The sequence below is a fragment of the Cibotium barometz genome, chromosome 57 (assembly GCF_041138505.1).
Source record: "Cibotium barometz isolate CiBa-2024 chromosome 57, ASM4113850v1, whole genome shotgun sequence".
NCBI lineage: Eukaryota > Viridiplantae > Streptophyta > Polypodiopsida > Cyatheales > Cibotiaceae > Cibotium > Cibotium barometz.
In genome coordinates, this window is record NC_141102.1 from 5,771,162 (window position 1) to 5,796,727 (window position 25,566).

General features: G+C 50.8%; 1 protein-coding gene across 1 annotated transcript in view; it reads right to left on the reverse strand.

Annotated features, from left to right (window-relative positions):
* Positions 1 to 25,566, reverse strand: part of LOC147606350 (defective in cullin neddylation protein) — a 47,789-nt gene that overhangs the window by 12,931 nt on the left and 9,292 nt on the right. Inside the window, exons 6-7 of the mRNA XM_086791706.1 lie at positions 1,981 to 2,063; positions 1,691 to 1,755 (exon numbers count right to left, since the gene is read on the reverse strand). Of these exons, the coding sequence (XP_086647832.1) occupies positions 1,691 to 1,755; positions 1,981 to 2,063 (148 nt within the window). The remainder of the gene's footprint in view (positions 1 to 1,690; positions 1,756 to 1,980; positions 2,064 to 25,566) is intronic.

Consider the following 25,566-nt stretch of genomic DNA (forward strand, 5'->3'; position numbering starts at 1 on the left):
CAAGATCCAAGTTCACCATTGTGAATATTCATATTTTGCAATACACAATAGATTAGTTCTATCTCTCCTTCTCTATTGTCTCTTGCTATGTGTTGATTAGCATTAATCTCTCATGTGCTTCGCACTAATCATATGTTTAAGTCTTTTCATTGTGTCACTCATGTGACACTGAAACGGTGGACATTGAGGGAGGTATTGGAAATCAATACTCCACCCTCATCACTATGACTATGAGGGTCTGACGGGTTGCTCTATTGTAAGGCCTCCCTTATGAGGAGTAGCCGTTGTGTATTGAGCATAACCAAGCCATAGTTGCATGCAACGAAAACAGCAACATAAATGGATGATATCTCCGCAACGCAAACGGCTTGAAACAGGAAATTACGTGTCTTTAACATTATCTAGTACATATAAATAGAAATAACGAAAAAAGTTGAGAGAAATAGAAACTTGGGATACATCATAATCTAATAAAGATAACAAGGAAAATTGGGGAAAATCAAAACTCACCAAGGCAAAATTTTCAAGTGAGATGAGGAAATGGGGAAACGGAAACAGAAATTGCTTCCACGAAACTGCAACTTTTGGCTAGGAAATGGCAACTTTTGGCTAGGAAATGGCCATAACTTGTTACTAAGACCCAGGCACCCCGACAGTGCCCAGTTTAAGACACTAGGATTATCCATAGGTGGCCGAATGGCTAGGAGACGGCTTATGTAGACTTCGCACTTTGCCAAGTGGGATGCATGTAAGTGCGGGTTGATAGACCACAATGTAAGATGGAAGGAGACCTTCCAAAGGGCACACTGTCCTCCGGTTACAAGGCCTAAATGGGCCTGAAGTTGCACCCAGACTTACGGTCCTTTGATTAGTCTATTGCCTCAATCGAGTGGTCATCGATTCGCTCCATCTGAGCAATCGTAGGGTGGCCAACCTATGATACAACCACCCTGGGTACTGTCTATAGATACAACCTCTCTGTCATATTGAGATCATCAATTGAGATTTATCTTCACCATCTTGTGCACCCTTGCTAGAGCATGGCATCCTTTGTCTCAGAATCTACATAGATCACCATCAAACCTCCTTGCCGGAGAGCGCACAGGCGAGCAAACGCTATCAGTTTGTAATTTGGTTTGCAACAATAATTTCAGTATTGTTCTCCATCTCTCTTGCATTACATTCTGTCTTGTGGAAGATTTTGTTGTTTGTGTGAACGCACATGTGATATTTTCTTATAGTGTTATCCAATCCATACTATGAGGAGCGCATTGTAACATAACTATTGACAATGCCCTACCATACCAATTAAGAAAACCACAGCTTGATGATCGATTCTTAATTAGTATTGATTTAACATAAAGCTGGAATTTGAAATAATGCTTGTTTAGCATGTGATCATTTCAATATGAATACACATGATAAAACAGTTAGTGAAAGTAATGAGACATTGTTACAAGTTATTCGAAAATTAGGGCATGGCATAGACGCAAAACTATAACCTGAAGCCTTGCAACATCACAATGTCACATACATTTCATTACAAATAAACTCTTAGAGATAGTGAAGAAAATTCAAAAGTACTTAAGACAAGCTGCACTCTTGGCATGTCCCGCTACTTTTAATCCCAAGACTGCTACATCTGGATAACCCTTAAAAATTTGACAAGGTTAGCAAGGTTGAAACTTACGTTCATCTTTAACCTCTGCACGTATAGCTGGAATGATATATTTGAGCTTCTCGACAGAATCAACACTGCCCAACAACCATAGTAGAGGTTTACAAACTGTGTTCTCCTCCACGTTAACCTTACTCACAAACACGAACACATGCACATGTATTCACACACGCATGCATGCAAGCATGCACACACACGCACGCACAGCCCCTCCCTCAGGGTGCGTCCTAGAAAAAATAACCAAAATTATTGAGCAGGGACCAGTTATAAAATGCCAAAAATCAGAGTAGTCAAACACTCACCCCAAGGATTGCAAACCACCAACAAATTCTTGTCGTGAAAATTCACACATTGTTGCTGCTTTCATGTGCCAAGATAGGACAAGCTGCAAAATGACAAAGAAAGTCAAAGTCAAGTATGAAACAAACTTCAGCACTGTTGGTCCTTAATACAACGCTACAAAATTCTCAGCAGATAATGGGAGATGGTTGCCATGTTGAATTAAAAAGAACTGTAAATCATTGTAATCGGAGCGGGTGATGCAGATTTTACACGACACAACATTATCTCATGGTCCTCTATCCTTGAGGAGTGTTGTCTGGGTGTGACGTCCCATGGAGGGCCGTCCTTGCTGCTATGCTGTGGGACTTTGATGTGTTCTATGTGTTGTCGTCCAAGTCTAGCAGCAGCCAGGCATATGGAGGTCAAGATGGAAACTTCTTGTGACAAGAACCTCTCTATGCTGGTGCATTTGTCTCTCTCATCATTTGGCATCCGAGCAAGGCACTCTCCAATGCTTTGGAAGAGAGATGTCAGAAGCGTCTCAACGCTGGCTGTGTTCTTCTCGCCTCTTCTTTCCCACATGAGTCAGTCTTTGCATGTGCGCATCTCATGCAAAAAGAACACAACTTTGGTCCTTGTAGACAAAGAGGACCAAATCCTGTTGGAAGGTTGGCGATTTCGATCATGTGATCTATGGCTAGAAGGGGCCTTGGATTATCCCATAAGTGGAAGCATGGGAAGTTGAAGAGCCATATATAGGCTACAGTGGCACCTTGTCATAGTCATCTCCTCCGGCCGGTATTTTGGGAGGCAGCTCACCGGGAGATGGGCCCGGGCGTGTGTGGTCCTCGGCGGCTCAGGCGTGTGTGGTCCTAGGCGACCCCCTCGCGCCTCGGTGGCTTGCGGAGCTCGAATGGAGGGAGGGTGTTGGAAGGTTGGCGATTTCGAGCATGTGATCTATGGCTAGAAGGTGCCTTGGATTACCCCATAAGTGGAAGCATGGGAAGTTGAAGAGCCATATATAGGCTAGAGTGGCACCTTGACATAGTCATCTCCTCCGGCCGGTGTTCTGGGAGGCAGCTCACCGGGAGATGGGAGCCCGGTGGAGGGATGGTGCAGTGTCCGTTGGGGGTGTTCGTGGAGCTCGATGGTGATGCGTCTCCTACGTGCGTTAGTCTTCCGCTGCGCATTCTGACAAATCCCTCTCTAAATAGTTTTGTGGGTTCATGTGGTCTCCTGCCTTGTAAATGGGTTTCAAACCAGGTTTGGCAGAGGCCTTGCAGATCTTGGCTCGTCTTCTGAGGTCCGGTAGTCGGTGGTGCCCCCCTGGCGCCCTCTCCTCCTCTCGAACCTGTTCGTGACCCCCCCCCCCCCCCCGCCAAACCCCCCGGTTGAGATCCCCCCGTTATGTACTTGGACAATAATCTACGGATAACGGATCTAATCCAACAAGGTTAAGAGGCCTCGAGATTAGGGATTAGCAAGCTAATACTTGGCTAGGGTTCATAGATTAATATAACAAGATTAATGGCCAATTATAGCGAGTTAGCTATTTATGGTGTAGTTATCACTATATAAGTGAGAGCTTGAGTTATTACAAGACAGTTGTGCGGATGCACCACTGACGGTTTAGCTCGAGCGGAGTGCAGACGTGCTCATGCCACACACGTGGCCAGTACGTAGGTTGGCGTGTCGAAGGCCTACGGGCAAGCTTCGATGGTATGCGACACCGGAGTTAGACACGGGCCTATGTGATTCTGCAGGAAGCCCTAGCCTTGGCTTGGGGGAGATCGGTGGATGCCGGTCGTTGTTGGGAGGTGAGCGAGCTTGTTACCTCATGATTTAGTTAATCGTGGTTTTCAGCTGTGTTTAGGGAAATTCAAGGAAGGACTTCACAGTTGGTATCAGAGCAACCCTAAGTTCCCCCTATGCGTTTTCACATCTGAGCTATGGGTTTTCTCACCCTACGAGCATTCTAGTGGGGTATATATCTCTCAGCCTAAGCAAGAAAGGGAGGAGGCAAAAGCATTGCATACGGAGGACAACCAGATTAGCAAGTAATGGGCATCCATCGAGAAGATTAACACACATCATCAAGGCAGCCAATAGAGCAAAAATGCAGCCCATATTTAGTGCAACAAAAGACACATCAGGAGTGGCATGTAGGGCAGCAACATGCACCAAAAAGGGGCACTCGAATCAAGTACAATCGTAGTGCCACTGTGAGCAGCCTAATGCACAGCCGAAGGGGCTCTGCAACGGAAGCATGACATGATTGCTAATTAATGGATAAAGAAGCACTAATCCTAAAGATCACAAGACCAGAGATGACCTAATCTAATGTATATTGCAAATGATGAATATATACAATGGAATTAATAAACCCTTTGTATTATGTGCAAGTCACTAATACATCCAAAACCTGCTGCTGAAGATGCCTTCCTCCTAATCGAAGACGTCTCCCTTCACTAGGGCTTGCCGGAGGCCTTGGTTGCTCTTTTGGAGCCCTATATACTCCTAAATGATGAGATCCCACTTCGGGACTAACTATTGCTTATATGCCTGCAAAAATGCCCAATTGAGCCATAATGGCTGTAACACGCGGAAGCTCTAGGAGTCTTCTTTCTTTTTCTTTTTTTTTTCTTTTTTTTTTGGGAAAAACGATCCTTCTATTAGTTAATGAGAAAACGCCATAAGGCTACAAAGCTCACCTCACAAGGAGGGATAAAAAAACACACAGTGAACACCTGAGCTCCACCCCCGTGGCTGGCCGCTCTCTGGGGGGGGGGGGCTACCTAGTAGTACATGTGGGAGGTGAGAAAAGCCAAACTGGAGGCCTATAGTGCCAAGTGACATCCTCGCCCCTCGCGATGAGGAAAGGGCCAAGCTGCCAAGTGCGGAGGAAAGCCTTGCGGCGACCTCTCATGCGATCCGAGTCGCCCTGAAGTTTCCCCCAGTGTCCTCTCAAGGTGTGAATGATGTCCACCCAGAGGGCCTGTATGACCTCCGCCGGTGGAGTCGCCTGGCGGTCAATGGCCTCCCCACATCGGGCTCTCCATGTGCGCCAAGCCGTCATGCTGCTGATCATCTCCCATCTGTGCCCGACCCCCTCCTGAGGGACTGCCGAAGAGAAGTCTGGCGTCGGAACCACCGCCATCACCCTGTCAGAGACCTGGATGGTCGCACTGCCAGGGACGTCCTCATATCCAAGGGCCGGGCCGCTGTCCGTGGCCCAAGCCACCGCACCCCACGTCACCAGCATCTCACCTGGCGAGCCTGCAAAAACCATCCTGAGAGCGCGCTGCCAGACCTGCTGTGCAGGTGGGCAATCCCATAAGCAGTGCCGCTCTGCGACTCCTGTGCATGGCCACACCGAGGGCAGGACGCTGGGTGTCTGTCAAAAGCTAGCCAGGCCCCCACAGCCAGTCCTCTATGCGCTGTGAGCCAGAGAAAAAGCGTCACCTTCCGGGGCCGGAAGCTAGCCCAAAGGCGCTGCCAGAAGTCCCTAAGAAAGGCAGGGGAGAGCCCCTGTCGCCGCCAATGCTCGGCCGCCGCCGGGGTGCTCGCTATCCTGTGCCTCTGAATCCGCCGCCCCAGCCTCGCTGTGTACTGAAAAAAGGGGATGCCTGGGCTGGTAGGGGCCGAGTAGGGATCTCGCCAAAACCACTCACCTGGATCCCACTGAAGGCGAATAAGAGGCCTGCTGTCCCAAGCCCATAATCTCCAAAAACAGTCCTCCCCTATCGAGGCCGGTGAGGGGTCTACATGCCACTGTCTCTGATGAAAGCCGACCACCCGCACCCTCTGAAAAATACAACCCTGGAGCTCATCCAAATCTAGTCGTGTCCTCTGAAGCTGGCCACCCTCTCCCACCTCGAAAGTGAGTGGGGCGACTCTCTCCGCTGTGCCGCAGACCGCTAGAAGGATCTCATGCCGAGTAAAGACGCCCATCCACTGTGGAGGTGGAGGGTCCTGTACTGGGATCCGCCACTCCCGGGGGATGGCCGCCTCAATGTCCTGTCTCATCAACTCTCTGCCCCTCATCCCACTGAGTCTCCTCTCCTGAGCCTCTAGAGGCAGCTGCTGAAAACATATCCAGTCGTCTAGGGACTGGGCTAGGCCGAAGCTCAACGGGCCCCACGACACGTGAGACCGCGATCCAACCATATGGCCACTAGGAAGTCGGATCAAGGGCTTCCAGATCAATGGCTGCCTCAGGCGCTCCTCATCGGTGCCCGGGGGAGTCTGGAAGAGTGACGGCCTCAGATGCGCCCAGGCCCTCAGAAGGCTAGCTGCAAAACGCTCCTCGAAGCCAAGGCCCACTCCTGTGGATCGCTGCTCTGTAAAGATCCACCTGATGCTGGGGGTCCAGGGGCCGCTAAGAGAAGGAGTGCGGCTGAGCATCCTGGAAACAAGAAACTCCTTCCACGGCTCAGCGCCTGGTAGGAGGCCACGAACCACCAACTTGCCAAGCAAGGCTCGGCTTTGGCAAATAGGATCAACAATGCCCAGGCCGCCTCTCTCCCTCGGCTGAGTGATCACAGCCCATGCCACCTTGGCCCTGGCGGGCCGCTCGTCGCCACCAGACCAAAGAAAGTTCCTGATGAGCCTCTGCACCTGGCCAATGCACGCCCGAGAGAAGGCCCAGCAAGAAGTGATGTACCACATGGTAGCAAGCAGAACCTGGTTGGCCACAACTACTCGGCCAGCCAGAGATAAACGAGCGGTACTCCAATACAGAAGCTTCTTCCGAATGCTCAGAAGAAGGGGGGCTATCTGCTGCTCCGGAGATATATCAATGCCCACATAGCATCCCAAATAGCGCACTGTAGTGCCGGGGGGCAGCCACTGAAAACCATCAACTGGCCTCCAAGTCGGGGGGGGCATAGAACTGACCCACAACCCACACGACTTGTGCCAGTTGATCAAAGCGCCCGAGGCTCTGCAAAACCTGTCCATGGCTGAGGCGAAGCGGCGGAGGTTCTCCTCTCCTCCCTGAAGATAGACAGCAGTGTCATCCGCAAACTCCGAGTCTAGGAGCTCCTCCGAGGTGCGGATGGGGAGCTGGAGGCCCCGCAAACCTGTATCCTGTGCCGTCAAAAAAGTGCTCATGGCCTCCGCCACAAAAAGAAAAAGAAAGGGCGCCAAGGGGCACCCCTGCCGCACCGAGCGCGAGAGCTGGAACTTCTCTCCGCGCACGCCCTGTATCAGCACCTGGCTATGAGCCGATGTGTAGAGTGCAGAGACCCCACGGATCCACTGAGGGGGGAAGCCCATCCTCTCCATAGTGCCTTCCAAGAAGGCCCAGTCCACCCGATCATATGCCTTCTCGAAGTCGAGAAGGAGCACTGCCAGATCCTCCTGCCGAAATCTAGCCAAAGCCGTAGCCTCCCAGAAAGAGAAGATGTTATCCAGGATGCTCCTATCCTGGATGAAGCCTGTCTGCGTGGAGTGGATGATGTCCGGAAGGTGAGGCTGAAGCCGCCTGCTGATCGCCTTAGCTAGGACCTTGTAGGCCGTGCCTAGCAAGGTGATCGGTCTCCACTGTCTAATCTCCAGTCTGTCTCCTCCTTCTTTGGGGATCAAGTGAATCAACCCCTCTGCCATGCTGTCCGGCATGACTCCCGACTCCATAATCTCCTGGAATGCCAATCTGAAACCCCTATGTAAGAGACCCCAATACCTCTGGAAGAAAGCCACTGAGAGACCGTCCTCTCCTGGGCATTTGCCCCGAGGAAGTGCCTGAAGAGCCTCCTCCAGTTCCGTATCCGAGAAGGGGGAGAGAAGGGAGTGCTGCAAATGGGCCGGCACAACCGGTCTCGTGAAGCTCCAGACTGCCTCCCGAGCCTCTCTCACCCTGTCATCTGCTGGCTCAGCAGAGAGCAGATCCCTGTAAAAATCTGTGGCTATCGCCCGAACCCTGGGGGGATCCACCACAACCATAACACTTCAACTACTTTTTGTTCTTGGTGTCTTTTCTCCTGAGCTTCATCTTCAGCTCTTGCTCTTCACCTCATATAGGCAAAGACACACAATCTTGCACTGCCTCCTGCACTTCCCTTTCACTTTCCACATGTTGAAGCTTTTGATGTGACTCACATGAGACAACCACGAGCTCGCCTCCTTAGGAAAATTGGCGATTGTTCCGGCAAACGGAACCTTGAAACCGGCCTTCAGAAAATCTGACGGGCGGTGAAACAAACACTCGCATATAAAACACTTCAACGCCATTGAGGACCTAGAAAAGGAAAACAAACAGGGGGAGCTAGAGTGCTCCTGCAAACAGTACACAGACATTGATTGGTCCCAAAATGCAGTGGCGTCCCTTGCGGTATTTCTTTAATTGATTTTAAGAGCTTTGATTACAATAAGGGTGGAAACTCAGCCGTCACAGTAGAACTCCTGAAGCCTGCAAAGAACCTGCATCATGGCTTCTTGTCCGCTCGGCATCCACAAACAAGTCCAGTCATTGTTCACATCGAAAGACTCTCTCACATTGTGTCTGCATACAGAAGCTTTCTCCCATGATCAGGGCTGCCACAACCATCCATAGCCTCTCACACTATGAACAACATCACCCCCTGACACATCCAGTGCTTCTGCATCACAACACAGACTCCCAAACTGTTTCTCAAAAGAGAACTCGTATCACAGCACAGCATACCATACAGTCGACACACCTGTACCAACCCTCTCTACCTTCCAAGGGTACTATCCATCTCTGTCATGGATTCCCTGTCCCCTGTCCAATCAATAGCAAGGCTGTACCATACATGTGTCTATTCCTGTACCTTCTGCCTGCATGTGACCTATCTCCTGGAGAAACCCAAAAACATGTTTCCTCGAGAAACCTACGACGTGTTTCCACATGAAACCCTTAGGCCTGTTTCCCTTTGAAACTTCTGTCCTGTTTCCATACAGAACCATTCATGGCACCATTCAACAACAGTGCCAACAACGGCATACATCTAGTTACCTGTTCCCTCATGAAACATCTGGAAACATAGAGATGCCCATATCTGTAGGTCCCTCTGTTCCTTTCTAGCAGGAAGAAAACAATCTGCTCCATGAGCACGCAGCCATGCGAGCTTGCATCACTCCCATGCCAAGAAACATAACCAAGTGACTTGTACTTGCAGCCAGAAACCCAAGTACATAGCTGAATTTGCAGTCAAACAAAAACAGCCCATAAACAGTCTCAAAACAGTCCCCAACGGGCCTGTATACTCAGCCACACAGCAGCCAACCAATCCTGCATAGGCCAAAGAAAGAGAGAGAGAAGTAGGCCTATGTGTCTGCCCTGTAGTGCAGCACAGCAGCTGACTTTAATCCCCTAAAAGCATGTGTAAACAAGTACTAGGTTGCGCCTCTGCACTCTGCAGCACAGCCCGACTGTAAACTTCCCGACCAGCCTTGCAAAGGCGTGTGGAGAAAAGCGCTTACCGTCTTGTCCAGCAGCCGCCTACAGTTTCCCTTGGGCGTGGAGAAAAGCATGCACTGTTCTGTCCAGCGCTGCCTGCGGACCTGTTTCCACGAGTCAAAAAGCACACGCATGGCCTAGCTTTTTATGTGCCGCTTGTACCCTGCAGCTACACAAGACTGAACTGTCCCGCCTGTACCTGCTAGACAGAACTGTCCTTATCCGCCTGCATGTACCTGTTCGTACAAGTCTACACTTGCACAGTAGGCGCTTGAACCTGCAGCATCCGTACCAATCGGTACCGGCCTTCTCATAGCTGCTACTTCCCACGCAGTCAACCGGCCTGCTATATCTTCTCCTCCACGCAGCCAACTTGTACCACCTCTCCCAAAAGCAAGAGAGAAAGAGGCGTGCCCCTCCCCCAAAAGTAGAGTAGCCTCTATAAATTACCTAGGGGCCTCCCAAGGTTTTAAAACCTTTTAAACTTTAATTTTTGGCCACCAAAGGTTATAAAACCTTTTTAATTAAAGTCTCTTTGCCCCCTTCACACTTGGGGTTGTCCACACATGGGCTTCCTTTTTAACTCCAATCTGATGCCATTCACATTGTCCACCATGTCCCCGTGCACACCTACATACTGTCCAGAGAAAAACACAGGGTCATGACACACATGGTGTGAAAGGAAACCTTTTTATTATTGTGGTACTTTGATATTATATGTGGGTTGACTTTTCAGCTCCACACACATTCCAATGCAATCCATAGTCTTGCATCTTTCTATCCATCACCATCTCTGTGATCTGTGTACTGTGTACTTCTGTGTGTAGCTATAGCCCTTCTAGGCTAACAATAGACTCAGCCTTTGTGGCCTCCATAAGTTTGTGAACCTACGGGTTATCATAGAGCATCTTGGGCTCTTCTTTCTTGGCATACAACTACCTTTTAATAGGCTCAATCTTTGCTTTCAATCATTTGGGTCATCCTCTTGCATCTTCTCTTTACCTCGAGAAGGCTGTCCCACATTTATTTTCTCCTCTATGTAACTTGCATGGTGCTCGGGTGCCCATAGGTGCTTTTTTATCCTCCCACAGGCGATGATGTTGAGGAAGCACCTTGTGGGGTTTCGAAACGTCTTTACCACTTGAGCTATCACGTCATTGGCAAGATTAGTGCTTCTTAATCCATTTATTAGCGTTAATCAAGTCTTGCTTCCACTACGCATGTTACATTGCTATCACAGCAACGGGTGATCCTAGGTGTAGCATTGGGTGATGTTAAGTCTAGGTAGAATTAGGGTTTACTAAAATTAGGGTTTGCGTTTTTAGGGTTTGAGTCAAAATCTAGGTTTCTTTGGTTGGCAGCGAATCAGCCCCTACATCAGTGTTTTTCAGCACTAGAAGTAGTGGGCATAAACCTTTCGTTTGCATTTGCATGTGTCAGAACGAGTGGGCAAAGTCTGAGTTTTCATCTGGCTAAGGGAATGCTCCAAGAGGAGTATGAACAGGGACAATGAGTGTCGCCATTTAGTCCCTTCACCAGTCTTGACCAGTGTTTTACACATTGAGCAGAGCCAAGGTGTGAATGGGGATTTTCCACAGAAGTAAGCTGGAGCATTTACCGGCAAAGTTTGGCCTGAAAGATGGCTACAGAGCATGAGCAACATGGGATTTCAATCATTAAAGTGACTTATTAGGTTTATAAGTTAGTGTGTTTACACATTATTAAAATTTGGCTGGACATATTTATTATTTTGGGCAGAAACAGGTGGACTTAAGGAAGCGCCTAGAGCTACAAGCTTGGGAAAAGCACAAAAGTTGATATTTTGGGTAAGCTCAGCTATTTTGGGCAGAAAGGAAAGGCACAGCTATTATAGAGCTGGTCGACCCTATTAAAGAGGCAAGGGAGGGCTGTTTTTATCATCAAGCGCTTGCACCATCTGGCCGACTACAGTTGCTACTCTCTTCTCTTCTTCGCTGGCCGTACAGCATAAGCTTTTGGTGATTTTCTAGCATTGGCAATACAATGCTGCTTTCTCTCCTCTCTGCACTGGCCGTACACAGCCGACTGCAGCTGGTTTTCCTTCTTTTCAGCATTGGCCGTACAGTGGGCTGTTGGCCTCTTCTCTCAGAGTTGGCAGTACAGAAGTTTTCTTCTCCCTCCTGCTGCTGGCCACCTGCAAAGTGATCGCGTGCTGGCTGTTCAGCATCTGCCCAGCATCCGGACAGTCGTACAACTCACACACGTGTGGTTTCAGCCGGTTTTCTTGTCTTACACAAATCTGACCGTGCAACAAGCAGTGTTTGAGGCTGATTTATGGACTGTTTTGAGACAGTTTTGGAACTGTTTTGTGGGATTGTTTTGTCTTGATTCTGAGAAGAGAACTTGTGAAAGTCTCGCGTACGCTTTGTGGAAAAATCCGGTGCTGTTTGCACCCGCACCTTGGTTTATTGTAAAAGTTGCTATCTGAATAAAGAAGTTCATATGGGGGGCTGGCCGTTCCGGCTCAGTGAGGTGTTATTATATTGTTTATGGTTCTTCCGCTATGTTTTCATGCTTTGTCTATTAATTGAAGTGTTGGTCTATTGTTCCGGGTCCTCGATTTCGGTGACAACGAGAGATATGTGAGGCTTAACGAGATAGAAGTACAGCTTGGAAGATTCATTGAACACCGAAGATTGGAGGAAGCCAAGAACACTTAAGCCAAAGAGGCAAAATTGGTAAGTACCACAACAGAGCTACCTAGGGGGTTGAGACTCAGCCCGTTGGGCGTGACCTCCAAGACGGAGGAGGTTCTGAGTTTGATGGAGCTTTTTGAGGACCCTATATCAGAGGCACTAGCAGAGGTGCAGTTGCCAAAGCAAGGAGGTTAGAAGGTTTTCGAGGATCTTCGGGGGTCTCTTCAAATCCAGTACGGAGGAGGATGCGATGTATGTTGCAGGCAGTTCCCCAGATAGATGTTCTAGTAGAGTTACTATTGGAAGATGTGCCAGTGAGAACAGAGGAGGGCTTACAGTTGGACGAGGAGGAAGAAGATGGATGTTCCGACGCCTTCTTTAGTTTCCAACACGGTTGGGCTCTAGTGTCTTGGGCCATTATCACGAGTTGTCACTCTAGTTTTCGACCAGATACAACAATGAATGACGGATCGAGCTGGAAATGGAGCAAAAGTGCATCATATGCCCCAATCTTCCAAGTTTAGGTAGAGGGGATGTCACGTGTACACCATAATTTGGGTGCACATGGACATGGTTTACTGCAACCGCCTAAAGGGCAAGATAAGAGGCCGGATAATGGTGATGGGAAAAACAGAAGATCACATGTGTGGAGGGCGCCCATGCTAGATGCAAGTCAGCAGTCCCAAAGTAGGTCCTGGACCATTTACACTTGTCGTGGGACCTCTAGAACAGGCTGACAGCCATTGTCATGTGCATGATCAATGCCATGGACAAACTTCAGACGCTGATCCAGAAAAGGCAGCCAGATAAAGACTATGAACCAACTAGGAGCACAAGAGGACAAAGGTGGATTCAGAGCAAGGCCTAGAGGAGCTTCATGACCATGCGTTAGGAGCCAAGACATGGGGTCGGCTGAACCAGAGGAAGGCAGGAGCCGGCGCATGATGAGCAAGGGTGGTATTTCAGGTCGGGCAGCGCTGAGGATATTTTATGGAAGGTGGACTGGCCGACCAGCAGTCGGCCAGTTGGCCAAGCCTTAAAGAGGTCCTATAAAAGGGACCATGTGCTCATTGTTAGAACCATTCAACCCTCTAGGGGTTTGGGTCAGTAGGAATCCCATAGGGGGGCAGAATTTTGGGTGTTATCACCTTTTTATGAAGGCAGCCTAGGGCTGTGTGTAAGAGTACCTTTTTGTACTATAGCAATATACTGAATTTCCAGAACATCTCTCTCTCTCTCTACTCTCTCTCTATATCTGCGTTTTGCATCAGACGGTTTCCATGAGTGTTTAGGGCTGAAAGAAGACTCCTAGAGCTTCCGCGTGTCCCTTCTTGCTCAAAGCGTCGGCCACTGGATTGGCCTTTCCTGGAAGGTACTCAATCATACCACTGAATTGCTGGAATATCTGACTCCAGCGGTGTTGTCGATCACTCCATTGTGCACTTGGCATTGTCTGAATCCAGCGTAATGCCTGATGGTCAGTGCGAACCTCGAAGTCACGGCCATACAGAAAATGTTTCCAATGTTTCAAGGCCTGTATAACTGCTAGGAGTTCACGATCATAGACTGAGTAGTTCTTCTCGGCGGGCAGTAACTTACGAGACATGTAAGCTACTGGATGACCATTCTGTTGCAATACCTCCAATTGCGATGTTACTTGCATTGGTGATCACCTGAAATGGTTCGTCCCACGAGGCAAGTGCTAAACAAGGCGCTTCTGACAAAGCCACCTTGAGGTTTTGGAATGCCTCCAACGCTCGTTCGAATCTTTTGCCTTCTTGTTTTCACTCCCTTTAGCAGATCAATGAGATCTGTCGAGAGGTCAGAAAACTTGTCGATGTGGGTGGAATATGCTTGGCATATACCCACAAATGATCTAATATCATAGGCTGTCTGAGGTACTTCCCAGTTGACAATCTCGGCCACTTTAGCCGGATCAAGTCGAATGCCTTCAGCACTAATTATATATCCCAAGTAATGCACCTGGAACAGATAAAATTCGGACTTCTTTTCATTGACGTAGAGCTCGTTGCTTTCCAGCAATTTAAGGACTTTCTCCACATCAATGTCATGCTACTCAACCGTAGCTGAAAATATGAGTATGTCGTCCAGAAATATGAACACACACTTTCCAATCAAATCGCGGAAAACACGCATCATCATGCGGTTAAATGTAGCTGGGGCGTTCGTCAAGGCAAATGGCATGACCACAAATTCATAGTGGACTCGTTCCGTACGGAAGGCTGTCTTGGGGATGTCCCCCTCCTCCACAATCCGTACCTGGTGGTACCCACTCTTTAAATCCAGTTTTGAGAACACCTTTGCTCCATTCAGCCTCTCGAGGATATAGTCAATTCGAGGCATCGGGAATCTGCTCTTGATAGTCAGCTTGTTGAGTGCACGATAATCGACACACAAACGGGAAGACCCATCTTTCTTCTTGACAAACAAGATCGGTGCTGCAAATGGCGACACGCTGGGGCGGATGAAGCCAGCTTGCAACAATTCTTGGAGTTGGCGGTCCAACTCCGATTCCATTGCCTTGGAAAGGCGATACGAAAACTTGCTTGGGGGTTCCGAGCCTGGGAGGAGGTCAATCTTGTGGTCCTCCGGTTTGGATTGGGCGAGCTGGGGAGGGAGGCTGTCCCGAAGAAAAATCTTCTGGAACTTTTCATGGAGAACCGAGTACTTCTCGGAAGCACTGGCCACCGTCTGGGCTATCTGGATGTAAATCATCGCACACTGTGCGCCTTTCCTGACTGCTCGCTTAGCCTGCAAGTGGCTTCCTTTCGTCGTCGAAGGTCGCCATAGCAGGAAAATGCACTTCCTTTCCGGAACGCAATCTGACCATCCACTATCTATGTGGGAGACGTCCGGAGGCTTCCGGAGGCTAAAAACCAACCGTCCTCGAGGGACAGGAGTCACTCCGAAAGGGGTAGTCCACCGGCGTCTAAAACAAACCACATGAGCGAGAAAAAATTCTGGTTTCTTTGCTGAATCTTTGTACTTGAAGTAGGCTCTGATACCACTGTAATATGCGGAAGCTTGGGAGAAGAATCGGTAACTTCAATACTCAGAATTCAGCACTCTTTTCGGAACGGAAATTAACGCACGAACTGAAAGGAGATGTGCAGAAAATAGAGAGAGAGAGAGAGAGGGAGAGAGGGAGAGGACACAGTATTGGGTCCCAATTACCCTCTGTAGGGCCCCCACCACAGATGGTGTATTTGCTTTATTAGAATGATGAGCAATTTGAAAGAAAATACAGCAATCTTGGACCTTTTCTTGGCTGGGAATACCCTGCCCTTGACCTGAATCCTTCACCTCTTTGCTTAGCACCCTCTTGGCTATGTCTAGCCTCTTATGCTTGAGCTCTTGGTGGAGAATGAGATAGATGAATGGGAACATGGGCTCTCCCTTTTATACTAGCCCAACTACAGCAGTCTGCCAGTACTACTGCAGGCGGCTAGCAATAAATGCTCCCACGAGTTGGTTAAAGCCATATGCAGGTCCAACCCCTTCAGAGGTCAAAGACGAAGCGGAACCAGACATTGTTGATGAAGCCGAAGTTATGGTTCCAGAACAGATCCTTCTGCACCGTTTCAAGCATGGCTCAGACCGAATTTCAAAGACTATCCGGTGTTATTGACGGATTATTTGGAGGCTATGTAGCTTCTGTCAAGTTAAGGAGAAGGGGATGTCACGTGCATCCTGCACTTGGATGCCATGTAGACATTTCTGTACAGAAGGTGCAGGCCCTGGGATGGTGAACTGGTCCCATGTGAGCCCAGTCCGGGACGAGTCAGCCAGGGATCCATCTCAGATGTCCGAGGTCAGGTGTGCATTGTCCTGCACAGGAGTCTAAGGTCAGGTGTGCACTGTCCTGCACATGAAATAGTGCCAGTCCGCGCTGTGAGTTTCCCTCTAGAATGATGTCAGTGATTCTGTGTATCGGGTATGGTACCGGATGCCAGATCACTGAGTAGTTAGTGTTTAGGACAAGGGGCCAGCCCATAGGGCTACCCCAGATCTTAGTGTGGGCATGGGAATGGTGTGGAACCACCCCCATGAGGTCCAAGAAGGCTCAGGCTGAACCCACCAGCCATGGAGGGGCTGTAGGACAGCCCTAGGGCAAGCAAAAGGCAGATTCCAAGAGTTTACAGCCTTTGCATGGCTGTAGGGCAGGTATGGGGCAGCCCATACAGGCTGCCCAGCCCTTGGAATGTGGGCAAAGGCTGTGCCCAGCCCTCTGGAAGTAGGCGCATCATGCCCAGCCTTTTAGGAAAAAAACGCAGCATTTAATGTGAATATTTTCAGCATTTTATGCTGAATTTCCAGTCGTGGGAGCATTTATTGCTGGCCGCCTGCAATAGTACTGGCCGACTGCTGTAGTTGGGCTAGTATAAAAGAGAGAGCCCATGTTCCCATTCATTTATCTCATTCTCCACCAAGAGCTCAAGCATAAGAGGCTAGACAAAGCCAAGAGGGTGCTAAGCAAAGACGTGAAGGATTCAGGTCAAGGGAAGGGTATTCCCAGCCAAGAAAAGGTCCAAGATTGTTGTATTTTCTTTCAGATTTCTCATCATTCTAATAAAGCAAATACACCATCCGTGGTGGGGGCCCTACAGAGGGTAATTGGGAGCTTCCACATATTACAGTGGTATCAGAGCATCAGGCTCAGTAAAGCTAAACACTGATTCAGTCCCATATTATGGTGTACAGGTCCAAGGTACAGGAAAGTACACGGATATGAAGCCCAAGGCAAGGAACACAGAATCGGAAAGAGCTCCCAGGAGGTTTGTTGGTGGTGTTCCACAAAGCCAAAGGGGATGGCAGTCCTGTGAGCCAGATAGGTTCTCGGGCAACGGTTCCAAGGGAGGTTTATCCTCCAAGGGTGATGTGAGGGTGCCAGACTCATTTCTCAAGAATGAAGACCAAGACGGTGTTCAGGGTCAGGGCAGGAATGGATTGTGGACTTGATGGAACCAGATGCATAGATCTTAGTTTGTGACAGAGTAGTTTGGAGACCGGGCCGGGCTTTCAGAGAAAAGGGTTGCCAGGGATGGATGGATGATAGAGGGACTTCGGGAAAAAGTATGGGAAGATGACAGTCATCCAAAAACAGGTTGGAATCCCGTCATCAAGTTTAGCAGAGGGGGATGTCATGTGCATGATCAATGCCATGGACAAACTTCAGATGTTGATCCAGAAAAGGCAGCCAGATAAAGACTATGAATCAGCTAGGAGCACAAGAGGACAAAGGTGGATTCAGAGCAAGGCCTGGAGGAGCTTCATGTCCATGCGTCACGAGCCAAGACATGGGGTCGGCTGAACCAGCACTGGTCGGCTGAACCAGAGGAAGGCAGGAGCCGGTGCATGATGAGCAAGGGTGGTATTTCAGGTCGGGCAGCGCTGAGGATATTTTATGGAAGGTGGACTTGCCGACCAGCAGTCGGCCAGTTGGCCAAGCCTTAAAGAGGCCCTATAAAAGGGACCATGTGCTCATTGTTAGAACCATTCAACCCTCTAGGGGTTTGGGTCAGTAGGAATCCCATAGGGGGACAGAATTTTGGGTGTTATCACCTTTTTATGAAGGCAGCCTAGGGCTGTGTGTAAGAGTACCTTTTTGTACTATAGCAATATACTGAATTTCCAGAACATCTCTCTCTCTCTACTCTCTCTCTATATCTGCGTTTTGCATCAGATGGTTTCCAGGAGTGTTTAGGGCTGAAAGAAGACTCCCCCAACATTTCTAGTTCGAAATCAGAGTTCAGCTTTGTAGAAGAATTGATCATTAGCAGAGGAACTCGACGACTGTGATCTGCGCCCTGCGAGCTCCGCCTCTCCCCCTCCCGCTGCTTCTCGCCGTCGCGCCCCCCCCTCTCCCCCCCGCCTGTCCCCCGCCTTCTCCTCCGTCCTCTCCCCCGCCTCCTTCCTTGCACCCTTCCTCGCCATCTCTCCCCCGCCTTCTGCCTCGCATCCTCCCCCGCCATCGCTCACTCGCCTTCTTCCTCGCATCCCCCCCCCCCCCCCGCCTCCTTCCTCGCATCCTCCCCCGCCTTCTTTCCCCCCCCGCCTTCTCCTCCTCCGCCTCCTTCCACGTTTCCTCCCCCGCCATTTTCCCCCCCCCGCCTTCTTCCTCGCTTCCTTCCCCCGCCATCTTTTCCCCTGCCTCTCTCCCCCCCAAGCCTCCTTCTCCTCCGCCTCGCTTCTCTCCCCCGCCATCTCTTCCCCCTCCGCCTTCTCCTCCGCTGCGCGGCTCTTCCCCCCCGCCTTCTCCCTCTCCTCCCCTTCCGTCTCGCCCCTCCCCCCACCGCTAGCTCCCCCGCCTCAGCTCCCCCCTCCCCCCCCCCCCCCCCCCCCCCCCCGCGCCCCCGCTATCCTGTAACCTTCCGCCTCTCCTTTTCCTCGCAGGGCTGTGTCCCTCTCGTTGGTGACCCCGGTTTCTGGCCTTTTCCCTCTGGAGGACTCCATGGAAGCCGCTCCGACTACCCCTGCCGATTCCGGTCTCCGTCTGGAGTTCACAGCTGAAGATCATCAGTTGTTTGTTTCCACAGTTTCCGCTCTTGAGGCCTCCTCCTTGGTCTGCAAGATAGTGGGTAGCCGTCCGATGCGGAGAGAGCTTCGCGACCTTCTGCAAGGCAGCCTTGTTGGCGTGCCTGCCAAGATCGTCAGCGTAGATTTTTTGGGACGTGGCTACTACCAGGTGGATTTCGAGTCCCCCCCAAGCAGCTCAGATGGTGCTGGCTCGGAGCCCCATTGCCCTCCGCTCATCCCGGGCGTTCCTGGCGCGATGGACTCACGGTTTCGACCCCGCTTCTGACCCGCTAGCAGGCGCGACAGGTTTCCCCGTCACTATCTGCTTTCCTGGACTCCGTAGGGAGTACTTGCCCCTCTTGTCATCCATTGGCAAGGCGTTCGGGCAGGTGGTGGAGACGCCTCAGACAGCGGCTTCAGTGATAGCTCGGGCAGCAGGACTCCCGGCCATTCGTGTTGTGGTTCTGTCACCGGAGTCCCTCCCGAAGACGATCCTCCTCCCTTGTCTTTCTGGAGGACATCTGATACAGCGTGTGGAGTATTCGGGCCTCCCCGGCCAGTGCTACACCTGTCGGGAGATGGGCCATCTCGCATGGGCCTGTCCCCGCAAGGGGGTTCATCCTTCACGCTATGCCGCCTCTGGACCCCCTGCAGGAGACCCGAGGGGTGGCCATCCACCTCAGAGACCGGACATCCCTGGCTCGCCTCAGCAGGCGCCATCATCTGACGAGCAGGCCTCGGCGGAGGATGCCGCGCAGACCCAGGAGGCTGGCGGATGGCAGGAGGTTTGCCGACGGAAACGCCCGGCCCGCAGGGACCGTCGCAGACGCCAGCAGGCAGCACAGGCTGGCGGACAGGCGACTCCGGCTGGCGTCCAGGCACCTACCCGCACTTATGCTCCAGTCAGGGATAGGCGGCCAGTAGGTCCCACCCCGATGGACGAGGATTCAGACTCAGTGCCCGTTGAGGCCGCCGGTGGAGCCTCCCACGTGGAGACCCCGGTCCCGCCTCCCCCCGCCCCCTCCGTGGAGCAGATTCCTGAGGATCCCGGGCCGCACTTTGCGACCCCCGGCTCCTCTTCCCCTCACCCGGAGAGCACTCCTTCCACCCCCCCTCTCCCCCCCCAGCCCCCCCCTCCCGCCTCCCCCGGCGGCCCCCCCTGACACCTATCCTCTGGCAGATGCCTCTCCATCCTCTCCTCGCTCTCCCCCCTCCTCTCCGCGAGCCCCCATCCCTCCCTCGGCCTCTCCAGGATACTTCGCCAGACCACCCACTGCCCCGGGGCAGCGCAGCTGGGTAGGCCAGAGTTCAGTCCAGCGGCTGTTCCACCGCCACTCCGGGCCGGTGGAGATGGTGATCCTAGCTTCGCCCGCCACAGAGTTCTCTCCAGCCTCCCCTGGGGGGCCCCCGCGAGTGATGGGGCTCCCAGTGGATTACCGTTTTTTTCAGGTGCCTCCAGCTGGATGCGGGCCAGCTGGATGCTGGCCCGTTCGAGACACTGGTCGCGCCCTTGCGAGTTTGCGTGGTGTGCCATCCCTCTCGTTCTCCTTCAGTGGTGAGCAGCATGGTGGCCTTCTCCTTTCCTCTCAGTGTTGCCCCAGACACAGCATGGGATTGCAACTCTGTAGAGGAAGTTTTGCGTGATCAGATACTGGAGTTTTCTCACCACTTCAGTGACTTGGGGCTCACAGACCTATTGCAGACCCGATTACACTCAGCCCGCATGAGCTTGTTTGGTATAGGAGATTGGCAGGCGGATCCGGTCCACACCTCAGTTGAGGCGGTGCTACTGATTCTCCTCCATGCCGCCCCGAGGGTGCAGCCTACCTTTAGATACATATATGCAGAGGATTGGTCTCACGCCTATGCCCTGGACAGGGCGAAGGCGGAGTGGGGCTGGACACAGAGACAGGTCACCCTCTTTTTGGAGAGACTCCGCACTCGGACAGACAGTGACTATTCTCCCTCCAAGCCGGCGCCCAAGACTCACAGAGTGGAGGGCAGATCATCCGGGCCGGCTGAGAGGGGTGAGCCAGTGGCGGCTGCTTCACTTGCCATAGCTCATCCATGAGGATCCTCTCATGGAACATCCAAGGTCTCGGTGGACATCGCTGCTACATTGGTCGGGGCAGACTTCGCCAGGAGATCCAGAGGGCTCTCGTTGGAGGACCCATAGATATCCTTTTCATCCAGGAGCACCACCTTTCTGCCGGGCGTACCCGCACCTGCAGGAAGATCTTGCCAGGCAAGAGTCACACTTTTTGGTCACCGGCATATGGCTCCCAGGGGAACTAGGGTGGAGTATGCATCTCAGTCAGCGAGCAGCTTCTATCCGAGGTTGTGGATTCTGGCACTCTGGTCCAGGGTCGAGCGCAGTGGATCATCCTTCGGGTTGGGGAAGATCGCATTGGCTTCCTCAACTTCTACGCCCCTAATGGGGCGACCGGGAGAGCCGAGTTCTGGAGCACCATTAGGCAGTCCCTCCCCTTGGCAGACCACTGGTGCCTAGGGGGGGATTGCAACATGCCGGAGGATGCAGAGGACAGGATGGGGGCAGCCAGGAGACCATTCATGGGCCGGAGCTCGCTGCCTGGGAGGAACTAGTGCTGCAGGTGAGAGGCTAGGATCCGTGGACTCTCCCGGAGTTTGGCAGGTTGCAGGGGAGTTTATCTTTCTCGCGCTCGGATAGACGGGCCACAGGAGTTAACCTTTCCCGCATCGACAGGTTTTACATTGATGAGTGGGCTTGTGATAGAGGTGGCACTGTGGGCATACTTGCAGGCTCCTCGTTTTCAGACCACTTTCCAGTGCTTCTCCAGATCGAGGACCCTACGAGAGGAGAGCGAGGCCAGAGCGTCCGGATTCCAGATTGTCTCATAGAGGAGCCCGAGATTGCGACCAGAGTTGAGCACGTCTGGCAGGAGCTGCAGTTCAGGAGAGGATCGTTCGGCAACCAGCGATCTTGCCAAGGGCTTGCAGGAGATCAGTCGGATGCTCAGACAGGCTGCCCTGGACCGTCTGGAGGCCTTCAGAGAGCAGGAGAGGAGCCTGCGGAGGAGTCTAGCGTACCTTCAGAGACTCCAGGAGAGGGATCCTACGAGCCCTTGGATCTCAGAGCAGATGGAGTCAGCTCGCACAGAGATCAGATCCATCGAGGAGAGGAGGGTGGAGTTCCGATTCCATGATCGGGCTTCTTTTTGGACACAGGCTGGAGACAAAGTGACTCGAGATTTCTTTGAGGCGACAGGGCCTCGCTTCAAACGAGAGGGTCTCAGGCGTCTTCGGCTGGCTGATGGCCAGGTGCAAAACATTCGACAGTTTGTCACCAGTCGTATCTTCATAGAGGCTTCATGGGTTCGGAAGACAGTTTCTTTCTATGTTTAGCAATGGTGATCTACTATGCTTCATCGAGGACTTGTGCTTACCACTTGGGTGGAGTGCAAGCAGGTTTTCGGTGCCTGAGGATGTATCAGATGAGGCTCAGATGGAAGCGGAGGAACTTGACGAGGTTCTTATTCCCGAGCAGATACTTGCACATAAGGAAAGAAAGGTACAGGGTAAAGTTTCCCGTCGCTATCCTGTGAAGTTCAAGAGCTGTTCACTGATGGATGCGAAGTGGATGGAGGAGGTTCACTGATGGATGCGAAGTGGATGGAGGAGGGTGACTTAGCAGATTCACCTCAGGATTTGCAGCTTTATCTTGATGCCTTTGAGTTGGAGTCGACTCTTGTTACGGCTCATTCACGTTCAGCAGAGCATAGGTCTGGAGCATTGCCTGATGCTCAAGAGGGGGGTAACATCTCCGCTCCCTTGTTACAGACAGGCTCATTTATTATCTAGGAGTCGCTTGGTGACATCTTTGTATTCACCCGAAGGTACTGGAGGCTGACAGTACATCTGCTTATGGGACTTCTATGATCTTGTGTTCTAGACACATGAGATGATGGTTGAGTATGGTTCACAGTCGCGCGCACCTTGAACTATAACTGCAACTATGGATAACTCTATGGAGGGCATAAGTCTTGCGAGCAGTCCTAGAGTTGGTTTGGTTCATGGATATATGGATTGAACTCTATTTGTGCATGTATGCATACACTTTTTGTGGTATTATTGTATTCTGGTGCCATTGGATCCTGGTACCATTGAGAATACATTGGGTAATACTCTGGATTGTGTTGTGTGCTGCATGTATATCGGTATGATACATCAAGTGCTTTATTATGTTCATGGATGCACCACTGGGTGTGACTTCTGCGGGATGGCCATGAGACATATGTGGGAAGTACTTAGTGGATGTATTGTTTGGATGCATTGAGTGCTTTCATATGCTCATGTTGTACCATCAGTCGTGGGTCCTGCGGGATGCCCATGGGCGTAAGGCTTGCGAGCAGCCCTTAGACTGTTACTTTAGAGTAGGTAGAGCAACTTGAGGAGCATATTGTTTGCGAATGCTTGTGTGTGTCATGTATATGTGTGTCATATGTAGAATGATGCATGGTTTTGTTTTTGGCTAACACAGTTAACGTGTTCCCATTTGGTTTTAGACTTTTGCTGTAGGTTCTGAAGGAACAAGCAAGAGTAACGTGACAGTGTGGCCTATTGTGCAGGATGATTGTTTTATCACCCAGATGCATTGGAGGGCCATTGTTTTTGCCATATGGGAAGTCTTTGCTCCTAAGATGTTTTATTGTGCCATTGAGTGCAATCGAGGACGCTTGCTATTTTTCCAGAGGGGGGTATGTCATGACCCTGTGTTTTTCTCTGGACAATATGCAGGTGTGCACGGAGACATGGTGGACAGTGTGAATGGCATCAGATTGGAGTTAAAAAGGAAGCCCATGTGTGGACAACCCCATGTGTGAAGGGGGCAAAGAGACTTTAATTAAAAAGGTTTTATAATCTTTGGTGGCCAAAAATTAAAGTTTAAAAGGTTTTAAAACCTTGGGAGGCCCCTAGGTAATTTATAGAGGCTACTCTACTTTTGGGGGAGGGGGCACGCCTCTTTCTCTCTCTTGCTTTTGGGAGAGGTGGTACAAGTTGGCTGCGTGGAGAAGATATAGCAGGCCGGTTGACTGCGTGGGAAGTAGCCGTACAGTACAGCAGCTGTGAGAAGGCCGGTACAGATTGGTACGGATGCTGCATGTTCAAGCGCCTACTGTGCAAGTGTAGACTTGTACGAACAGGTACATGCAGGCGGATAAGGACAGTTCTGTCCAACAGGTACAGGCGGGACAGTTCAGTCTTGTGTAGCTGCAGGGTACAAGCGGCACATAAAAAGCTAGGCCATGCGTGTGCTTTTTGACTCGTGGAAACAGGTCCGCAGGCAGCGCTGGACAGAACAGTGCATGCTTTTCTCCACGCCCAAGGGAAACTGTAGGCGGCTGCTGGACAAGACGGTAAGCGCTTTTCTCCACACGCCTTTGCAAGGCTGGTCGGGAAGTTTACAGTCGGGCTGTGCTGCAGAGTGCAGAGGCGCAACCTAGTACTTGTTTACACATGCTTTTAGGGGATTAAAGTCAGCTGCTGTGCTGCACTACAGGGCAGACACATAGGCCTACTTCTCTCTCTCTTTCTTTGGCCTATGCAGGATTGGTTGGCTGCTGTGTGGCTGAGTATACAGGCCCGTTGGGGACTGTTTTGAGACTGTTTATGGGCTGTTTTTGTTTGGCTGCAAATTCAGCTATGTACTTGGGTTTCTGGCTGCAAGTACAAGTCACTTGGTTATGTTTCTTGGCATGGGAGTGATGCAAGCTCGCATGGCTGCGTGCTCATGGAGCAGATTGTTTTCTTCCTGCTAGAAAGGAACAGAGGGACCTACAGATATGGGCATCTCTATGTTTCCAGATGTTTCATGAGGGAACAGGTAACTAGATGTATGCCGTTGTTGGCACTGTTGTTGAATGGTGCCATGAATGGTTCTGTATGGAAACAGGACAGAAGTTTCAAAGGGAAACAGGCCTACGGGTTTCATGTGGAAACAGGTCGTAGGTTTCTCGAGGAAACATGTTTTTGGGTTTCTCCAGGAGATAGGTCACATGCAAGCAGAAGGTACAAGAATAGACACATGTATGGTACAGCCTTGCTATTGATTGGACAGGGGACAGGGAATCCATGACAGAGATGGATAGTACCCTTGGAAGGTAGAGAGGGTTGGTACAGGTGTGTCGACTGTATGGTATGCTGTGCTGTGATAAGAGTTCTCTTTTGTGTGAGAGGCTATGGATGGTTGTGGCAGCCCTGATCATGGGAGAAAGCTTCTGTATGCAGACTCAATGTGAGAGAGTCTTTCGATGTGAACAATGACTGGACTTGTTTGTGGATGCCGAGTGGACAAGAAGCCATGATGCAGGTTCTTTGCAAGCTTCAGGAGTTCTACGGTGACGGCTGAGTTTCCAGCCTTATTGTAATCAAAGCTCTTAAAATCAATTAAAGAAACACCGCAAGGGGCGCCACTGCGTTTTGGGGCCAATCGATGTCTGTGTACTGTTTGCAGGAGCACTCTAGCTCCCCCTATTTGTTTTCCTTTTCTAGGTCCTCAATGGCATTGAAGTGTTTTATGTGCGAGTGTTTGTTTCACCGCCCGTCAGATTTTCTGAAGGCCGGTTTCAATGTGTGCTAGGGAGGAAACCCCGAAGGGAAAAAGTGTCCCTGGTTATGCCCTATTCACATGTGGCACTACAACCATGTAATATTTGCCAATAAATCCCCCCTGTGGTGGCAATGTGAACCTGTACAAGGTCGGTAGCAGATCACCCACTGTACGAGAGTAAGCCCAAAGCTTTGCGGAAAGCTTCAAACTTCTCTCGAGGCAACGCCTTTGTGAACATATCTGCAACATTATCCTGTGTAGAGCAATAAGATAATGTGATCTCCCCTGCATGTATCCTCTCCCTAACATAATGATAATGAATCTCAATGTGCTTAGTGCGTGCATGAAACACTGGGTTTCGTGCCACGGCTATAGCAATTTGATT